The sequence below is a fragment of the Mytilus edulis genome, chromosome 5 (assembly GCF_963676685.1).
Source record: "Mytilus edulis chromosome 5, xbMytEdul2.2, whole genome shotgun sequence".
Lineage (NCBI taxonomy): Eukaryota > Metazoa > Mollusca > Bivalvia > Mytilida > Mytilidae > Mytilus > Mytilus edulis.
Window position 1 is genome coordinate 23639740 of NC_092348.1, and position 20402 is coordinate 23660141.

General features: G+C 33.6%; 1 protein-coding gene across 3 annotated transcripts; it reads left to right on the forward strand.

The window, feature by feature from the left end:
- Positions 1 to 3039: 3039 nt before the first annotated feature.
- LOC139523225 (uncharacterized) lies at positions 3040 to 20124 on the forward strand. 3 transcript variants are annotated; one of them, XM_071317070.1, is made up of 11 exons: positions 3040 to 3132; positions 6791 to 6867; positions 7579 to 7751; positions 8390 to 8540; positions 9160 to 9326; positions 9793 to 9935; positions 10474 to 10646; positions 14506 to 14576; positions 14799 to 15006; positions 15755 to 15862; positions 19672 to 20124. In XM_071317070.1, exons 2-11 carry the CDS (start codon positions 6793 to 6795, stop codon positions 19927 to 19929), a joined length of 1527 nt encoding a protein of 508 aa, XP_071173171.1. In that variant the 5' UTR covers positions 3040 to 3132; positions 6791 to 6792; the 3' UTR covers positions 19930 to 20124. The 3 variants fall into 3 exon arrangements, with proteins under 3 accessions (XP_071173171.1, XP_071173170.1, XP_071173172.1); XM_071317069.1 differs by lacking the exon at positions 3040 to 3132 and adding an exon at positions 5115 to 5213; XM_071317071.1 differs by lacking the exons at positions 3040 to 3132; positions 19672 to 20124 and adding exons at positions 5116 to 5213; positions 18657 to 19065.
- The last annotated feature ends 278 nt before the right edge of the window (positions 20125 to 20402 follow it).

The window sequence follows — 20402 nt, forward strand, 5'->3', positions numbered from 1 at the left end:
TTGCACAAGTTTGAGCATAGTACTTTGTCAAATGATTTAACTACATCAGATATACTATCTGCTACAAAAAGTTGATCTATAGATTAAGTTCTTTTCACCTTCACTAGTATGTGAATCATAAATTGTTGATAATTAGGGCTCCGCCTAGTGGCAGGTCGCCCTATGGTGAATTGTTTTTCTGCCTGTCTGCCTATATCTAGAAATTCGTTTTTATTATGCCCCACCTACGATAGTAGAGGGGCATTATGTTTTCTGGTCTGTGCGTCCGTTCGTTCGTCCGTCCGTCCGTTCGTTCGTCCGTCCGTCCGTTCGTTCGTTCGTCCGTCTGTCCCGCTTCAGGTTAAAGTTTTTGGTCGAGGTAGTTTTTGATGAAGTTGAAGTCCAATCGACTTCAAACTTGGTACACATGTTCCCTATGATATGATCTTTCTAATTTTAATGCCAAATTAGAGATTTTACCCCAATTTCACGGTCCACTGAACATAGAAAATGATAGTGCGAGTGGGGCATTCGTGTACTGAGGACACATTCTTGTTATTTCATACTTTATACTTTACATGTATATTAATCAACACCAGAGGGTGTGTCTTAATATTTGTACAACTTCCTAGGTCAAAGTTCAAGGTCAAAAACTTTTGTTTCAGTTCACAACCCCATGTCCTATGGTAAATACCATGATGCTCTATACCTTGAGAACTATTATGATTTAAAAAAGTTAATACTTGACATGTATATTAACCAACACCAGAGGGTTTGTCATAATGTATGTACAATTTCAAAGGTCAAAGGTATCAAAAACTGGTTTCAGTTTACACCCCCATGTCCGCTCTATATCTTGAGAATATGATTTCAAAGTTTATATTTGACATGTATATTAACTAACACTAAGTGCAATTTCAAGATAATTTAATAATTCACCAAAAATGATAGGTCAATATCAGTTTTGAGGAGTTGACATGATTTTTCTCTGGGGTGCTTCAATAGTCATAGTATGCTAGACATGGTAAGTATCACCATCTGGTGACAGTGGAATAAACTATTTGTATACAGCTCTACATTTCAGATGGTAGACGACCTGGATGCTTCATATCTTGTATGTAGATACCTATAATATGAAGTTTCCGTCAATCATATGTCCATTGACCTCTTTTTCACAGTTCAGCGACTGCTTGAAAAAATTAATTTATTATGTGAATTTCTCACTTATTATGAGTATTAAATAGGATAACTATATTTGGTATATGGGTTCCTTTCAGCGTTCATGTCTGTCAAACAGGGTTCACCTGACCTTGACCTCTTTTCATGGATCAGTTATTAAGGTTTAAGTTACATGAACAGGTCCGTTTCTAAATACTAAAAGCAGTAGGTCAACTATATTTGTAATGGGTACACGTCAGTCTTGCAGGTTTTAATTGACCTTGACCTCATTTTCATGGTTCATTGGCCAATTTTAAGGTTTGGTGTTTTTTTTATGTTTTTTGTACTGCGAGTAATAAGTCAACAATATTAGGTGTATGGAATAATTGTAAGATGTACTCTCTGTCTGGCAGATATCATCTGACCTGGATCTCATTCTCATGGTTGGTTCATTGGTTAATGTTAAGATTTTGTGTTTTTGTCTGTTTTTCAAGTACTGTAAGCAATAGGTAATTTTATGGTTCAGTTTTTCAGTTAGCATACGCTATAGGTCAACTATATTTGGTGTTTAAAAAAAATGATCAGATGTATTTGTCTGGCCGACACGTTTTACCTGACCTAGACCTCATTGTCAAAGATCTTTAAAAATGTTAAGTTTCAAATTCATATCGATGTATAGAGATTATTGTAAATAGCAAGAATGTTGAGTGAAGTTATATCTGCAAACAAGTCATCATTACTTAAACAGAGACGTGTGTCATGAATTCTATAAAGAGTGTCCTTTGTTTAATATGCACAAAGACCAAGGTGAGGGAAACGGGATCTTTAGAGCCTCTAGTTCTAAATCTGAATATAAGGAGATGTTGGTAACAGATCAAAAAGACAGCAACCGATTGTGATTGTATCAAGCAGCGTTAAATACGACCAGCCATGTTCAAAGGAAGGAATCCTTAAAATGTGTAATCATCATGCATGGTAAAACCAATTCAAATGCAATTACTGCAGATATTCATCTACAGTTTTTATTTTTTTGGGGGTGGGGGTCGTGCTACAAAGTTTTTATTTTCCTAATTTTTTAAAGACTTTTTTTGTCTTTTTATCTTTAGTCTAAAAACATGATGTAATATATTTTTAAGTAATCAAATAATAAAAGATAAAATTGAGAATGGAAATGGGGAATATATCAAAGAGACAACAACCCGACCTAGGAGCAGACAACAGCAGACGGCCACAAATGATTGATTGATTGTTGGTTGCTTAACGTCCAGTGGCAAATATTTCATGCATGTTCAGGACGAGAAGAAGTTAACAACGACCAATGCAAACTACATGTAATTTAAGATATGATTATAAAAGAAACTTGTGAAGTTCACAGAACTAACTTAAGATAAGGATAAAAAAATAGCAACGTTCAACATGCAGCTTGAAATTTCACTAGAATAGCAGTGGCGGATCCAGAACTTTTCCTAAAAGGGGGGGGGGGGGCGCTGACTGACCTAAGGGGGGCCTGCTCCAGTCATGCTTCAGCGATTCCCTATATAATCAACCAAATTTTTCCCACGAAAGGGGGGGCAGGCCCCCCGGGATCCGCCTATGAATAGGTTATTTTAACCAAACAAGTGGTACGTAACGATCGAGATTCGATGACGTTTTCTTTGGAAGCACCATGATCTGTCTGTGGTATGAATTCTTAGAAAAAATTAAATTTGTTTAAAACACAAAGAAAGTCCATGCTAAGAATAGATTTATCAAGAGAAAATTTGTTTTGTCCGAAATTTATCTTAAATTTAATGTAGATAAGAAAAATTATAATTTTAATTCATTCATCCCTTCCTCTTATCACAACTATCCGTAAATATACATAAATAGATAAATGCGATTAGAACACACTTGTGATCAACACAGCGTAAAACCAGGTTATTTATTGTAAATAATACGTCACAGTGGCACTTTTGGATCATTTTATCGTAAAGTGAATAGAAAAAAAACATTTTGGTGAGTAGCTTTTATTTTTAATATTTGAACTAACGAAACTTATGCCTGCTAAAAACTCAGTGTTCTGGAAACCATTATTTATAATTGAACAGAGAGATTGTCTGCGTGAAGGGTTGGTTCAATCAGCGTCTAGCATCTAAATATGTAAAATTTTGTTTTAACAAATGCATGCTTGAAAGAAAGAGTTGAGGTTTTCTGTGAATCCGTTGTGCTGAATATTTTTATGTTTCTTTTGTGATTTAACTGATCGAGTGATAATTTTTGAACCTCTACACTATAAGGTGTCTGTCTGAACTCAGTATAACCTCGTCATGTAGTGGTTGTCTTTATTTCGTCCTTTTGTCTTTTGGTCCTAAAACAGGTTTTTGTCTGTCTTTAATTTCATCTCAGTGTTTTTTTTGGGGGTTCTGAAAACGTATGCCTACTGGAAGCCAAGAACCTTCCGTGTTTGTTTTCGATTTCATATTTTTGTTTTAATCATTAAATCAGTGTCGTCTGTACGAAGCCAATAGTTGTCGTTAGTTTGAAGGTTTTTGTTTTGTTGTCCAGAAACAGTTTTGTGTCTGTCCGAAGTCATGAACCTCACCAGGTTTAATCTCTAAATTGACCTTTTCTCGTTTGAATTGTTTTACATTGTCTTATCGGGGCCTTTTATAGCTGACTATGCGGTATGGGCTTTGCTTATTGTTGAAGGCCGTACGGTGACCTATAGTTGTTAATGTCTGTGTCATTTTGGTCTCTTGTGGTCAGTTGTCTCATTGGCAATCATACCACATCTTCTTTTTTATACTTTATGTTTATTGTCCCGAAAACAGTTTTGCGTCCGTCCAAATACAGGAACATCGCCGATGTTGTCTTTAATTTCGTCTTAATGTGATTTGTAATGAAAACGCTTTTTTTGTTTTGTTGATCTTTTATGGTCTCTGTTACTTGGCATATTGCATAGACTCTTGTTTAATATTGAGGAACGTATTTTGTGTTTTTTATAATGTTTCTGTATCGCTGTCTCATTGACAAATACCTTATACTTCCTTTTATCCATGTTTATAAAATAAACGCATGCACATCACATTTTCGCTTCGAGTACGGGAGGTCGTTGCTTCAATTCCCTGCCTGGTCAAACCGAAGATTTAAAAATTAGTTTTCGCAGCTTCCTCGTCAAACACACGGAATTAAGCATTAAAGTCAAATGATAGCCGTGGTGTAGTTGTTAGTGCATCGGACTACAATCACAAAGGTTCCTATCTTATATACTAGTAGTTCACAGGGTGACAGTCCACAGGAAGACATGTCTCCAAAGCTGGACACATTATTCTGACTCTGATCCCATCAGTTTTTGGCTTTAGTTTTAAACATATTTATTTATAGTGGATTGGGAAACAAGTTTTGCAACTTATATTAATCCCTTTCCACTTTGCGGGTGCGAGTGCTGCCTTGTAGCGGCATTAGCCTGCTCCTTTTCTCTTCTTCAAGGGTGTTTTTAACGTGCAAGAGATATGGCTCTCTCTTAACACGGGTCAGCCATTTATTGTCCCCTTCCGACGGACTATCATTGTTTCCTCAAGACCATACTCGCAAATAGTGTCACGAGAGGGCCGAAAATTCAGTCCCTGAAATTTTCATCCCAGATGGGAATCGAACCAAGGAGATGTTGTATGATTGTCATTGAGACATCCGTTCAATTTAAGTGATTAAAGCAACTATAGGTCACATAACCATGTTAAAAATCTTGGTAAGTCTAGTACAGGGTTCATATTAATTTCTTATTTACACGTTCTTGTCCTGAATATACATTTTATTTACCTCTGGACATTGTCAACCCTCATCGTCCAACTTTCATGCTAAAATTTGGATTTTAAATTGAACTTATGTTTAGTTGTATTTTATGTTCAGGAAGAAGCGACATGTTTTTACTGATTTCTGCATTTAAAATATGTATGTAGTTGTTATGGTATGTCAATTTATTTTGATTATCTGTTTCAAGTGGTATGCGTCTGAAACTAATATAGAAATTGTTTGACAATCTGTTTGATATAATAAATCACATAAATACACCAACTCAAGCGGCTTCTCTGCAAAAGGTAAGACCGATTTTTGTATTCCAGCAAATCTTATTTTCTTGAATAATCATAAGTTGGCATAAAAAAAAATGACTTAAACAATTCTCTATTTTACATTTTTTATTTTAAATTTAAACCAAAAGATCCCATAAAAATAGAACAGTTCCATGTCAAATTATTGCATACTTAAGACAATTTTTCATATACACACGATCTACAATACTGCAGTAGTATAAGACATTTTAAATGATTCTAGCTGTTACTCATACAGTCGATTTCTTATTTTAATGTTTAACTATAAATGTATGGATCGTACGTCATAAAAACCGATTATTAAGCCCTGGTCACAACGAACCCACAACACATCTATACAGCTCCACGACATCACTTTTTGTCAAATCGCGGGTCATTTGTGATCGTCGTACGACAGACGCACGATATTTTGAGCATCGTGGTGCTGTCGTGTGTCATTGGACGAAAATTGGACATGCACCTTTTTTGCTCTAGGATTTTTTGTCGTGGGACTGTCGTGCGATAAACACATTGTCGTGGGTGCCAACATAAACCATTTTAATAAAAAAAAATTAATCATACGACTGTCGAACGACGATCGTAAGACAATTTCACGACTGTCGCAAGACACTCGTGATACAGTCTCACCAATACCAAATTTCTTACGATGCTCTTACAACATTGACTGTCCGTCGTACGACAGTGGTACGTTCGTCGTGCCACATATTTTCGTTTTTATTTAGCAGAATACTGTCTGCCGTTTAAAGAGGATGGTTATTCCACCAGAACGATTACGCTTGGTCCTACTAAATAGTCGCCTAGCCGGAATCCAACAAGAGCAAAATATGGTCTTGTTAGCGTTGATTCGAGCACATGAACAGCATAGGAACCAGCGAAACGCCTGACATTGGTTGGTTAAGCCATGGATCGAACTGCGCCTGATGTTTGGGCAGTACACTGGTGCAAGAGTTGAAGCGAGAATCTGCCGGTGATTTCGTTGGACTCATGCGGATGGAGCCTGGTATGTTTCAATAACTTTTGCTGAGAGTCGTCCCTCACATTACTAACCCAATACATCGGGTCTTCTTTATATACAAGTAGTTCGGAGTCAAACGCGCGAATGACCCACGACTGTTTTGCGACAGTCGTACGACAGTGACACGACAGTAACACACTTATCCCATGACATGAAAACCTAAAAACATCGCCCAAAACAACTCACGATTGTCTTACGACTGTCTCACGACCGAATTGCGACAAACCCACGACAGTAAAATTACAATTTTTTTTCTGTCGTGTTCCCATCGTGGAATCATCGTGGACATGTCGTAGCTGATGTGACCACTCGAAATATTATTTTGACATTTTGCACGACAGTGACACGACAACTATTTAATAGATCTTCCACTACAAAAAAATCGTACGATCTGTTGTGACCGGGGCTTTACTTACGGTTTGAAAGAAAAAAATGAAATATTTTCCAAGCTAAAGAAAATGAAAAAATGAAAAAAAAAAAAAATAAAACAAATGGCACTAAAGTAACAAATATATTTTTAATATAAATACTTTGTATTATTTCATTCTAGATATGGGGATGACAGGTGCAATATTAGCGGTGCTCGGATTCTGTTCCAGGATAGTTGAATCTATACTTTTCGTTATGGTAAACTTTCAATATTTCAGTTTTTTTTCGACGTACAAGACGACTTACAATAGGGAAAGTTTCTGTCAAAACATTTATTAATGCATATTGTAACTCTCAGTCTACATATTCTCACACTGAATTATCGAGAGATAAAAAAAGTTGCAATTATATCACGTATCATATAACATTTTCTGATGTATCACAATACAATCTTTTTCTATTTCGAAATTTTATACCAAAGACTTTAACCGTAATCATAATTCTGAAGGTCAATTTTGAAATTTTATTGAAAAATCGAGCCTATTGACAACGTATAGAGATTAGAGTATTTCTAGTGAAATTAAAGCATCCATTAAAATACTGGACCTGAGAAGATTTACTTTCGAAATAGCCTTCGTACTATCGTTTCTTGTGTAAGTTGATTACAATACAAAATGATGACCACTAAAGACCTTTTCATAGCTCTAAGCATCCATGCTTAAGATAATCGCTACAGCCAACCATATATATATAAACATATGATATCAACCATATAAAAAATAACAATGCACTCAATTTAATAAACATAAATTTCTATTTTATTGCAATATTGGATACAGTTTAATACACTCAACATTTCAAATGATAGAAAACAACGTATTATTATAATATTTCCTGTATTCGTTCCCTTGGGCCTCTTGTTGTATATTTCCAATGACAATATGTTACACATAATTGCCCTCGTTTCAGATTGACTGGTATGACAAGTATGTGTACTCGCCGTTACAGACGATGTTGTTACCTATTGTATCCTGTATACCAAGGTTTCTAAGTATAAGAGGACAAGAGTATACCATATTTTCAGCAAATATTGTGTCATGGACCAGGACGGCTTTAGTTATTCCGATAGCATGCTGTCTTAAGTAAGCCTTTCGTTACACAGTTCACACATTTGAAACTATAAAATACAATGTACAATTTATATCCAATAGATTGATTCTTCATTGGATAACTATCACCAAAACACAATTTTACTAGATATATTTTTTTTTATTTTCATAGTCAATTATAAGTTAAAAGAAGAAAAAAAACCCCTAAAAACAAACAACAATGTCAAATAAACATAAAACTGAATAACAATAGGCACTAACCCATAAAAAACTGGAGGTGAACTTATAACACGACTATCATTTATTCTTGTTTAAGAGAAGTAATTTTTTCTGGGACTATTATACTAACTGATAACAGTTTAGTATAAAAGTCCAAGTTTTTATTAATCGTCGTTTGCTAAATTGTTATCATTATGGTAGCACAAATGATCACAAATGTCACCAGAAAAGCTGTTTATAATCCTTTAAGCACAAAATATAACGAAGAAACTAACATTTCTGAATCATTTTGGTCTCTTGTCTCATTGGCAATCATACCACATCTTCTTTTTCATAGTCGATACCATATCCATCTTATTACAATAGTACCACACCATTAACTTTATGTATCTTTTAATTACATGTTTTAAACCTTTAGTTTTTGATAGACGAAATCGTTTTAATACTTACAGAAACCAATATTACTGGACGGCATTTTTACTGGTGCTATTTCACGATTTTCTTGATCATCTTGACGGCATTGTTGCAAAAGCTCAGAAACAAATCTATGGCCCTGTAGACGATCCTTTGCTTGGCGGATTCATGGACGCTTTCTGTGATAAGGTATATTACATAAGCATGTAGATTGCTACGCCTTTTTAAAAGCTAAGTGCCATTGTTCATTCAAAAAAAAAAAAAAAACTAAACTGACCAGATGTTTCTGTGTCGCTGGTTATAATAAGACAACAAAAAAAAAACCACCCAATATAATAAACTTAGAAAATAACCCATCTCAAGCCATTGTAAAAAACCTGGAAGAATTAATTTAACGCAAAAAAATAACATGTCTATCTAAATATCCTGTTGTGGGAGTCGAAAGTTTGAATACAATGCAATGGGTGGAACAATATGTTACTGCCACTGCAGAAAGAACAACTTATTTGACTGTATATGTTGCAGTAAGATATGTATCTTATCAATGATAAAGCTATAAAAAGAACAAAACTGAGAAAAAACTTCATCCTTAGCATTTGAACAAATTCAAGAATTATATTCCGTGCAAAAAATGTATAAAACTATATATCAATTAAATAGTTGTTACATGGAAATGTATATTGTTGTTGATTTTTTTTATTTTTTTTAAAAACTGACCTAAATTTTCATCGAACGCATTGTTTGATTTTTTGCCGCAATTTGCTTAATTCAACTTTGAAATATATGCTTTAATTAATTTCTACTTTAGATAGTGAATGTTTTTGCTCTATGGTCAATCCTATTGACAACTGATTTTACCCTGATGACATGGAAACAGACGAACATATACATCACATCTTGTACTGTTATCATAGGATTTGAATTTGTGCTCGGTGTTGTCAGAGTACAAGACTACTTCCGCTCATACTATCTCAGGTATATCAAAACTATTACAATAATTAGATATAGTACATTTGTCTCAAGAATTTAGATGAATACGTCACACTGTAAACGATATTTGTTGGCCTCTTACGATCCACATGATTTTCAATTTTGCTTCCTATCGTATTATGCTGACTCCTCAAACAAATTAGACGCATATGACAGCGTTATACTTTAGTGCCAATGGAATATTTTCCCATACTTTGCTAAGATTTAAATCTCATTAGACACTTTATGACTGTCCCAGTCAAGGAACATTGCTAAAATCCAGGACTGTTATTGTCTGTAAATGTCTGCAGTTTGCTTTCTTTTTCTGGTATGCTACGAGACCTATACTACACACCTTTTATTGTTATAAAGGGTCAGTAAGACCAAATAAATGTATTTCTACATGTATTGCATTGTTAAATGACTGTTTCTGGACAAATATCCCATTATAAATCATTGATACATTTTACAGATTGCTAAGAAAAAATGATACTTTAATAAGTAAAGCGGACACTGCTGCTGTCATGGAAGGAAAACTAAAAGAAAAGTTAGAATCAATGGGCATTGCTTTCCTGTGTTTGGCTGAAGCTTCTTCTATACCTATTACTTCATGGTGTATGTACACATTATGTTTTATTTTCAAATTCATAAAAACACATTATACGTTTAAATATAGCTAGATTATCATTTGAGTTCAAATTGAAACTCAACATTTTAAATACGTTAGTCTGAGTTATGTTTGGTCAGAATTCCTGATATCTTCACTCCAAAAGTTAGGCGACCACCATAATCAAAATTAATTGCAGATGTCCCTTTGCCTCACTTTACTGTACTGAGTGCCCTTAAATATAAAAATCATTATCGGAATTGGTAGGAAAGCGACTAATGTCTCATAATTAGACGGATAAGATCTTTTATATAAAGATTGTAATGAAGCTTTGAAATTTCATTTTGAGATTACTTTCCTGATACAAAATATAATATATCATTCAGTTCATTCTGACAAGACTTTCTTCAGTATCGTAGTTGACACACATATATATATATATATATATATATATATATATATATATATATATATATATATTATCTGGTGAGCGTTTTTGTACTTTCTATTGTAATTAATCCCCTTTCAATTGACTATATATTTTAGCTGGAATAACTGGAATTGCATGTCTGATTATGTCAGTTAGATTAGCATACGCCAGTTTGCAACATAAGTTGAAAGCACGTGAACAAAGAAAACGAGACGAAGTAGACTTTAATGAAATCCTAGAAACCAAAGAAGATGGAGAAAAGTCAACATATACAGAAAAGATTCCAAAGGTAAACACAAAGCTGTGTGAGATGACATAATTCCCTGCCTTTCAAGCCAATATAAAATATGACGTGTTTTGCAAAAGATATGAAAAAGTTAAAGTTAAAAAATTCTGATTTCTTGGAGTGTTGATGAAATAACGGACATTTTAACAATAAATTAATGACTGATACTTGTTTGAATTTGAGAGAATGCAGATCATTTCCCGGTAACTTTAAAATCAGAATTTCGACTTTTGTGATGGAAATCTGAACAATTATTTAGTCAAATGTCTTGTATCCTGTAATACGTGTATCAGTAGATGAACTTTACGAAATCTCAGCAAAAAGTGCAGATATTTGCAGAAAACAACATTTTATAAGTGAAAACGAGGATGAATCTACTGGGACTGCTAACTGGTAGATGTAGATTCGCGGCTATAACTGTTAATCGCATATTTTATGAATTGGGAAGAAGTTTAGGACGACAACGTGATTGTATCAGTAGAGCATGCGATTGGTTGGTGATAACCAGGAGATGATGTCACAGGAAAACGACAATGTTTCAAATTGACTAAAATATAGTGACTTTCTTTAGTTCTTTTGCAAAACACACATCCCTTTCACAGATTTTCCCATTTGATCACAATAATGCACTTTACTGAATAAATATTGCTTAATCCCAATAGAATTTGTCTTAAGTAATATTTTCAGAGCCAAATCACTATTGCAGAGCTTAAGGCAGAAGTGTGATAGCTTGGTAGTATATCGGTAAGATGTAATTAGCCTGTGATATTAAATCTTGCACCATTTGTCATCATTTCATTTTTTATGGAATTATACCATTTTGGTATTAAAAAAAGAGAATCGCAATTGAGATATGTTTTGATTTCATTACATTTCTAAATAACGTCATAAAACTTATATTAATCGTAACTACTCGGTCACTCTCGCTATGCAATACAATTATTTCTTCGTGCAACCAGAAAGGCCGAATAGTTCCGATTAAAACTTATATATAATCTATAGTCGTAGCTGAATATTAATGAATTCGTTATTTGTCGTCCCATGTATGAGTCGGTCTCATATTTTACTGACATGAAGTAATTGATAATAAGGGTCGTTTGAAAATAAACGTTAAAGACAATGATGTTGATTTCAGCTTTCTAATTGTAAACCTTATCAACATACATTTATACAAAGAATGAAAGCAGCATTAGTTAACCGCTGTTCAGTAGTCATAAAATTGAGAATGGAAATGGGGAATGTGCCAAAGAGACAACAACCCGACCATAGAAAAAAACAACAGCAGAAGGTCACCAACAGGTCTTCAATGTAGCGAGAAATTCCCGCACCCGGAGGCGTCCTTCAACTGGCCCCTAAACAAATATATACTAGTTCAGTGATAATGAACGCCATACTAATTTCCAAATTGTACACAAGAAACTAAAATTAAAATAATACAAGACTAACAAAGGCCAGAGGCTCCTGACTTGGGACAGGCGCAAAAATGCGGCGGGGTTAAACATGTTTGTGAGATCTCAACCCTCCCCCTATACCTCTAGCCAATGTAGAAAAGTAAACGCATAACAATACGCACATTAAAATTCAGTTCAAGAGAAGTCCGAGTCTGATGTCAGAAGATGTAACCAAAGAAAATAAACAAAATGACAATAATACATAAATAACAACAGACTACTAGCAGTTAACTGACATGCCAGCTCCAGACTTCTAATAAACTGACTGAAAGATTATGATTTCATCATATGAACATCAAGCACAATCCTTCCCGTTAGGGGTTTAGTATCATACCATCATAACATATATGAGAAAAACATAACCCGTGTCATGCCAACAACTGGTTTTTGAATAAATGTGTTTAGTTCCGATGCAAAGACCCTATAAGTGAATCAATATTAACGCCAAAATATGCAATCTTTAATGACCTGACAACAGTATCGTAACTATATCCCTTCTTAATAAGTCTATTCAAAGGTTTTGTTAGTTTTTGAGGTGAATACTGACACCTTTGTGCTTTATAAAGAATATTTCCATAAAAAATTGGATGTGAAATACCTGAACGTATAAGAAGTCTGCATGTTGAGCTATATTTACGAATGATGTCCTTATACCGATGATAAAATTTAGTAAATGTTTTGACTAGTTTGTGATATCGAAAACACTGGTGTAATAATTTTTCATCGTTAAAATCATCATTTTCTCTCGTTAAAATCTAAAACATTGTTACATACACGAGCGAATCGTATACGTTTAAACTAAAACAAATCCGGGTAACAAACTAAAACCGTCGGAAATACATCAGCTATAAGTACGCTCTAGACAATATAAAGATGCACAATTCCTTGTGTGTATGATATAAATATTGTGACAACTCATTTGACTGATTGACGCCTTACTGTTGGCCACCAATTTATGTTCTATGATTATATTGTTGTTTTGGACAAGAAAGTTTATTTGACAATAGTATATTGATATTTAATAGCATCATTGTTGTGTCTTGTGTACTATCTTTCGCTTCTGTATTACACACACAGTACCTATGTTGTCCTTTACTTTGAAATCGAGTGTAAAATTATAATCCTGGTACTTTTGATAACTATTTAAACCACTGGGTCGATGCCACTGCTAGTAGACGTTTCGTCCCCGAGGGTATCACCAGCCCAGTAGTCAACATTTCGGTGTTGACATGAATATCAATCATGTGGCCTTTTTTTTTTTTTTATAAATTTCCTGTTTACAAAACTTTGAATTTTTCGAAAAACTAATGATTTTCTTATTCCAGGCATAGATTAGCTTAGCCGTATTTGGCACAACTTTTTGGAATTTTTGATCCTCAATGCTCGTCAACTTTGTACTTGTTTGACTTTATAAATATTTTGATTTGAGCGTCACTGATGAGTCTTATGTAGACGAAACGCGCGTCTGGCGTACTAAATTATAATCCTGGTACTTTTGATAACTATTTAAACCACTGGGTCGATGCCACTGCTGGTGGACGTTTCGTCCCCGAGGGTATCACCAGCCCAGTAGTCAACATTTCGGTGTTGACATGAATATCAATCATGTGATCATTTTTATAAATTTCCTGTTTACAAAACTTTGAATTTTTCGAAAAACTAATGATTTTCTTATTCCAGGCATAGATTAGCTTAGCCGTATTTGGCACAACTTTTTTGGAATTTTTGATCCTCAATGCTCTTCAACTTTGTACTTGTTTGGCTTTATAAATATTTCGATTTGAGCGTCACTGATGAGTCTTATGTAGACGAAACGCGCGTCTGGCGTACTAAATTATAATCCTGGTACTTTTGATAACTATCACAATGCATTACAGCCATCGATTTTAGAATGTAAGGCGAATTGATCTCTTATAAAAAGTTACAAAATAGTTCTAGCTTGTTTTCATTGTCTGTGAACAACTTTTCATGCTTTATAAAATGGCTTACATCACATCTGCTTTTATCCAGAGTTGACACTACAAAGGTTTTGCAGTCCTTTTGAATTTTACGCTCTTAGCTATTAAATATAACAGACTTTCTCAATTCTCGTTCGTTTCTGATGAAGGTTAATGAACATAAAAAAAAACCCAACAAAACAACAACAATGCGCACATATAATTAATATCATACATTTCAATTAAGCAGTCAAAATCCGCATGTGTGAAAACCAAAAGAAACCAAATGAATACTTATCTGAACATAGAGGTCAAACACTATTACTTTGGCTGTTGCTTATTTGTTTATATATAATCTATAATTTAGAGCCTTTGTTTGGACATGTCTTGTAAATGATAAATTAACAGTTTGCTGTATACAGATTTTTTAGAGATGTTAAGCCGGTGATTCACAAGTTTTTATTTCATTTTCAGAAATTAAGAAAATGCTACAGCGAATCAAATGCATCTAAATTCTTAGCTGAAAGTATTGAAAAATCAAACAGGTAATTTCCATAATTTCTTGTAAAATAATAATTCAGTTAAGCAACAACGTTATCAAGATTAAAAAAAATGAAATAGATTAAACATTAATTCGACATTGAAAGAGGGTTGAAAGATACCAGAGAAATATTCAAACTCATAGATGAAAAATAAAATGAAAAAGACAAAGAGATAAACTATACATTGTTATAAATGTATTATAAATGATCAAATTTACATTTCAGTTCCTTGTCAGATGAAAATGATTCAACTGATGAATCCATATTTAACGAAGGTGAAGATGCTGTCCGACCACTACTACAGAGACATAATTCTGTTCCAGTAAATGCTTTCGATACACGTGTTGATAAAGTGTATACTGTTGGTTGTTTTGATTTGTTTCACAATGGTCATATTACCCTCCTGCAACGTATGAAAGCCCTGGGAAAACAGGTAACGTTTTGTAAAATTTAAGTGAATTCACGACTTTATGCTTTTTATAGGTATTTTATGATTAAAGTGTTCCTGTAAATATCAAAATGTAAATTTAGATATACAACTTATATAGTTTATAAGAAAACAAACTCATCAAAGATATCGGAGATTCAATGAATATATACATGTACTAATATACTGCACGAGTCTTTGACAGCCACTAGGTTTAAGTCATTGCAAATGGACATTTCGTCCCCGAGGGTGTTACCATCCAAGAAGTCTGCACTCCTGTGTTCACATGGAATATCAGTGACTCGAGAAACCAAGGTCTTCTACTCACGTGCATATATAGCCTTAGCTAGATTTAACATTAATTTCTTGACTTTTAGTTTCTAATTCTCTTTAAATTCGTCTTTTATTTGGTCTTCCTTCTGTTACATTCGAGTTCCACTGATGAGTCTTGCGGACCACATCATAAGCTTCATATCTTTTACGAGTTTTTATTATATATACCATATTCGTACATAAAGATATAATTTATTTCCACAAGCTTACGATTCGAAAAAGAACGGAACATTTGCTGAGCTATTCTTCTGGTTGGCAGTAAGTATATAATAAAATTGTAGTAACAGCAAATATCTATCAACTTAAATATTAAATATTATATTTCCTCAATGTATTTATTTGCATTGAGACGTTACTTGTTATCTTCATACTGTCTTTTGTGCATTTGTTGTTTCCATAATATTCAATCTCTATTTTGTAGGTTATAGTAGGAGTTCATGACAGTAGAAGTATCTTCAAACTAAAGAAGAGAGTACCCATAGACAGCACAGAGAAACGAATGCTTAATGTCAAGAAATATGCCGACATGGTAAGGCTACTCTTATGCGACTGTATAATTTCCCATGTAAAGCTTTGTATACCCAATCTCACGAAGGCATATTAGCTAGACTATTCTTTTCTCCTTTCTTTACACATTTTTAGCTCACCTGGCCCAAAGGGCCAAGTGAGCTTTTCCCATCACTTGGCGTCCGTCGTCCGTCGTCTGTCGTCCGTCGTCGTCCGGCGTCGTTAACTTTTACAAAAATCTTCTCCTCTGAAACTACTGGGCCAAATTACACCAAACTTGGCCAAAATCATCATTGGGGTATCTAGTTTAAAAAATGTGTCCGGTGACCTGGCCAACCATCCAAGATGGCCGCCATGGCTAAAAATAGAACATAGGGGTAAAATGCAGTTTTTGGCTTATAACTCAAAAACCAAAGCATTTAGAGCAAATCTGACAGGGGGTAAACTTGTGTAACAGGTCAAGATCTATCTGCCCTGAAATTTTCAGATGAATCGGTCAACCCGTTGTTGGGTTGCTGCCCCTGAATCGGTAATTTTAAGGAAATTTTGCTGTTTTGGGTTATTATCTTAAATATTATTATAGATAGAGATAAACTGTAAACAGCAATAATGTTCAGCAAAGTAATATTTACAAATAAGTCAACATGACCGAAATGGTCAGTTGACCCCTTTAGGAGTTATTGCCCTTTATAGTCAATTTTTAACCATTTTTCGTAAATCTTAGTAATCTTTTACAAAAATCTTCTCCTCTGAAACTACTTGGCCAAATCAATCCAAACTTGGCCACAACCATCTTTGGGGTATGTAGTTTGAAAAATGTGTCCAGTGACCCAGCCATCCAATCAAGATGGCCGCCATGGCTAAAAATAGAACCTTGGATAAAATGCAGTTTTTGGCTTATAACTCAAAAACCAAAGCATTTAGAGTAAATCTGACATGAGGTAAATTTGTTTATCAGGTCGAGATCTACCTGCCCTGAAATTTTCAGATGAATTGGACAACCCGGTTTTGGGTCGCTGCCCCAGAATAAGTAATTTTAATGAAATTTTGCTGTTTTTGGTTATTATCTTGAATATTATTATAGATAGAGATAAACTGTAAACAGCAATAATGTTCAGCAAAAAAAAAGATTTACCAATAAGTCAACATGACCGAAATGGTCAGTTGACCCCTTTAGGAGTTATTGCCCTTAATAGTCAATTTTTAACCATTTTTCGTAAATCTTAGTAATCTTTTACATCTTCTCCTCTGAAACTACTTGGCCAAATTACACCAAACTTGGCCAAAATCATCATTGGGGTATCTTGTTTAAAAAATGTGTCCGGTGACCCGGCCAACCATCCAAGATGGCCACCATGGCTATAAATAGAACATAGGGGTAAAATGCAGTTTTGGGCTTATAACTCAAAAACCAAAGCATTTAGAGCAAATCTGACAAGGGGTAAAATTGTGTAACAGGTCTATCTGCCCTGAAATTTTCAGATAAATCAGATAACCTGTTGTTGGGTTGCTGCCCCTGAATTAGTAATTTTAAGGAAATTTTGCTGTTTTTGGTTATTATCTTGAATATTGTTATAGATAGAGATAACTTGTAAACAGCAATAATGTTCAGCTAAGTAAGATCTAGAAATAAGTCAACATGACCAAAATCGTCAGTTGACCCCTTAAGGAGTTGTTGCCCATTTTATTCAATTTTTAACAATTTTCACTAATTTGGTAAATTTTTGTAAATTTTTACAAAATATTTTTCACTGTATCTAAAGGTCCAAGTTTATTATAGATAGAGAAAATTCTAAGTACCAAGAATGTTCAGTAAAGTAAGATCTACAAACACATCACTATCAGCAAAACACAATTTTGTCATGAATCCATCTGTGTCCTTTGTTTAATATGCACATAGACCAAGGTGAGCGACACAGGCTCTTTAGAGCCTCTAGTTATATCTATTTCTTAAAGCTAAACTAGTATTACAATTGCCAATATCAAAGCAAGAGCTAGGTTATTTTGCTTCTGTTTGCAACCGTAATTATGTATTTCAGTTTTGTATAAATTTTTGTAAATAGTTTAAGGAAAAAAATAAAAAAAGGAGAATCACATATGTTATTGATACAGTAAGAGCATCCATTTCAGTTTTATTTTTACAAGTAACGCTAGTGTATTTAGATTGGTGAACAATATTTCGTCAAGTCTGGATATTTTGTTCATGACGACATTATGTTAAAACAGAAACAGCAAATGATAAAATGAAAGCTTTATATAAAATGAAATGTTGATTATCAAATAATGCAAATTCAGTAATGACCTTCCAAAAGGGAAGCAACTTGACTACATTATTCAACCAAATACATATACAATATAAGGTCAATGTCAGGAAAATATCAACTTTTTTGTATGAGGCTGAGAAACTGGGGAAGGAAGAGGCCTTCCCCAGTTTTTCGCCGAGTACAAAAAAGTTTATATTTTCCTGACATTGACCTTATGTTGTTTTTATACTGCAACTTAAATTAATACATTGATGGCTTTTTAAATCATAACACAACTTTCCAACTTGTTTTCATACCTTAATGGGCCCCTGATTGTAGAGAAAGTGTTCAATGATGAAATTAACATTATACAAAATATATCTATGTTACTATATTTAGGAAATAAACCCAGGTAGTTGCAGTATAAAATAAAATGCATAAATTTGAAATGGAATTAAAGTAATAGCTTATATAAATGTTCTAATTAACATCTGTAATGGCGAAGTTTGTAATGACTAACCTTGGTAAATACTATTATGTAATGTATTCACATTTTCTTATCTTTACCTAAAGGTGTTTTGTATAGGGAACACTGATCCTACAACCTACCTTTTCTCTGTAGTTGCTTTATCAGATTACCAGACAGCATTGTATGTCCGAGGAGATGATATGCCAAGCTTTCCTTCTAGACCCTATATACAATCTGTCATGCCTGTCTGTCTGCTTCCTTACACTCATGGTGTTAGCTCTACACAGCTTAGAAAATTAAAATATGCTCATATCAAACATGATGATGATATTAACAATGAACTATGTTTATGACAATTTATAAAATATACGATATGGAATATTATTAAGACAGCTTAAATTATTTAAAAAGAATAATATTGATATTCAATATTGTTTTTAATGCGTATGAATTTGTATCAAATGCGAGTTTTGAATATATATTTGGATTTAGAAATAAAGTTTTAGGACAAGTTCTGGTTCGTACTTAATAACCATTTACTAATGAATTACACGTATTGATATTGTTGATATATGTAAGTATAACTTAAAATTAGGATTGCTTTCATTATAAACATCTTCATCGTCGATTTGTTCGAAACATCGATAAGAAAACTGTTTGTGTAGAACTTTAAATTATTTCCAGCTACAATAAGTGCATAGTATACTGACTTTTACTGTATAGTTTGAAAAAAATAAATAACCGTTGTTTCCTGAAACAACAATGCCAATCTTAAATTTACAATGCTTTTTAAATGTCCGAATTGGTAACTCATAGAAGACAGACAACATATCGTCACAAAACAATACAGGAAAAAATAAAAAAAAAATACAACTATATTTCGTCAACACGCAGTCACTTTTAGACAGTCTAAAGTCTATTGGTCAATGGGATAGACGTGGTGCAGCGTTTTTCTTTTCACAAACGACCAAAGATGAAAAAAAGAAATTTTTTGGTTCACTTAAATCATAAAAAGATAAATATAATAAGAGTGTTTTTTACGTTCATGTGTCGTTTCATAGTAAAAGAAAATACTTTTACTAAAAATTATATTTAACTTTATCACCATGTTTTCCCTAGGTATATTGTGTAGCAGGAACCGATCCTACCAACTACATACACTGCATATTAACGGAAAATGTCACAGAACGACATATGTACGTACGTGGAGATGATATGCAGAACTTTCCAGCCAGAAATCTGTGTGAAGCCCGGATGACAGTGAAGTTCCTACCATATACTCAAGGTGTGTCATCAACAAAACGACGAAAAAGTGAATTCACGTCATGTAATTATGGAACACATGCGAAAGATGACGTGCAAGCAATATTCTATTGAATACAGAATACTATTCATTGACTCGTTTTTTGGTTTTCTTTCCACATATTGTTTGCATATGACAAATGCACTTTTATCATGAACATTATATTTAAAACATGTTGCAAATGTGCATTATTACTTTTATAATTATAATTTTGTACTTCTGTATATTATGTTCAAAACATGAAAAAATAAAGACTGATAGACTTTTTATTCAAATGTTGTTTACAGATGATTATCAATTTCTTTTACAATGATGTAGCACCCCTACCCCATTATCAATCGTGATATCTATTTTCAACAGTAAAAATTTCAATGAATATAGTGAATCATATCTTAAAAAGAGCGGATGAGTTCCGTATTTTCAAAATCAATGAAAGTTACTTGTTTTACTTTAGGATGAATTTTGTAAATAAAATGAATGTTCAAGAGAAAATTCCGTTTTTGCAGCCGTAACAACATTTTGCTGCTTTTGTCATTTTAACGCGTTT

Bases quoted from the DNA above. Each gene is read 5' to 3' on its own strand.
- LOC139523225 (XM_071317070.1), top strand. From the start codon at position 6,793: ATGGGGATGACAGGTGCAATATTAGCGGTGCTCGGATTCTGTTCCAGG. The intron at 9,936-10,473 runs GTATGTACACAT...TATATATTTTAG, and splicing joins TATACCTATTACTTCATGGT to CTGGAATAACTGGAATTGCA. The intron at 15,007-15,754 runs GTAACGTTTTGT...TCTATTTTGTAG, and splicing joins TGAAAGCCCTGGGAAAACAG to GTTATAGTAGGAGTTCATGA.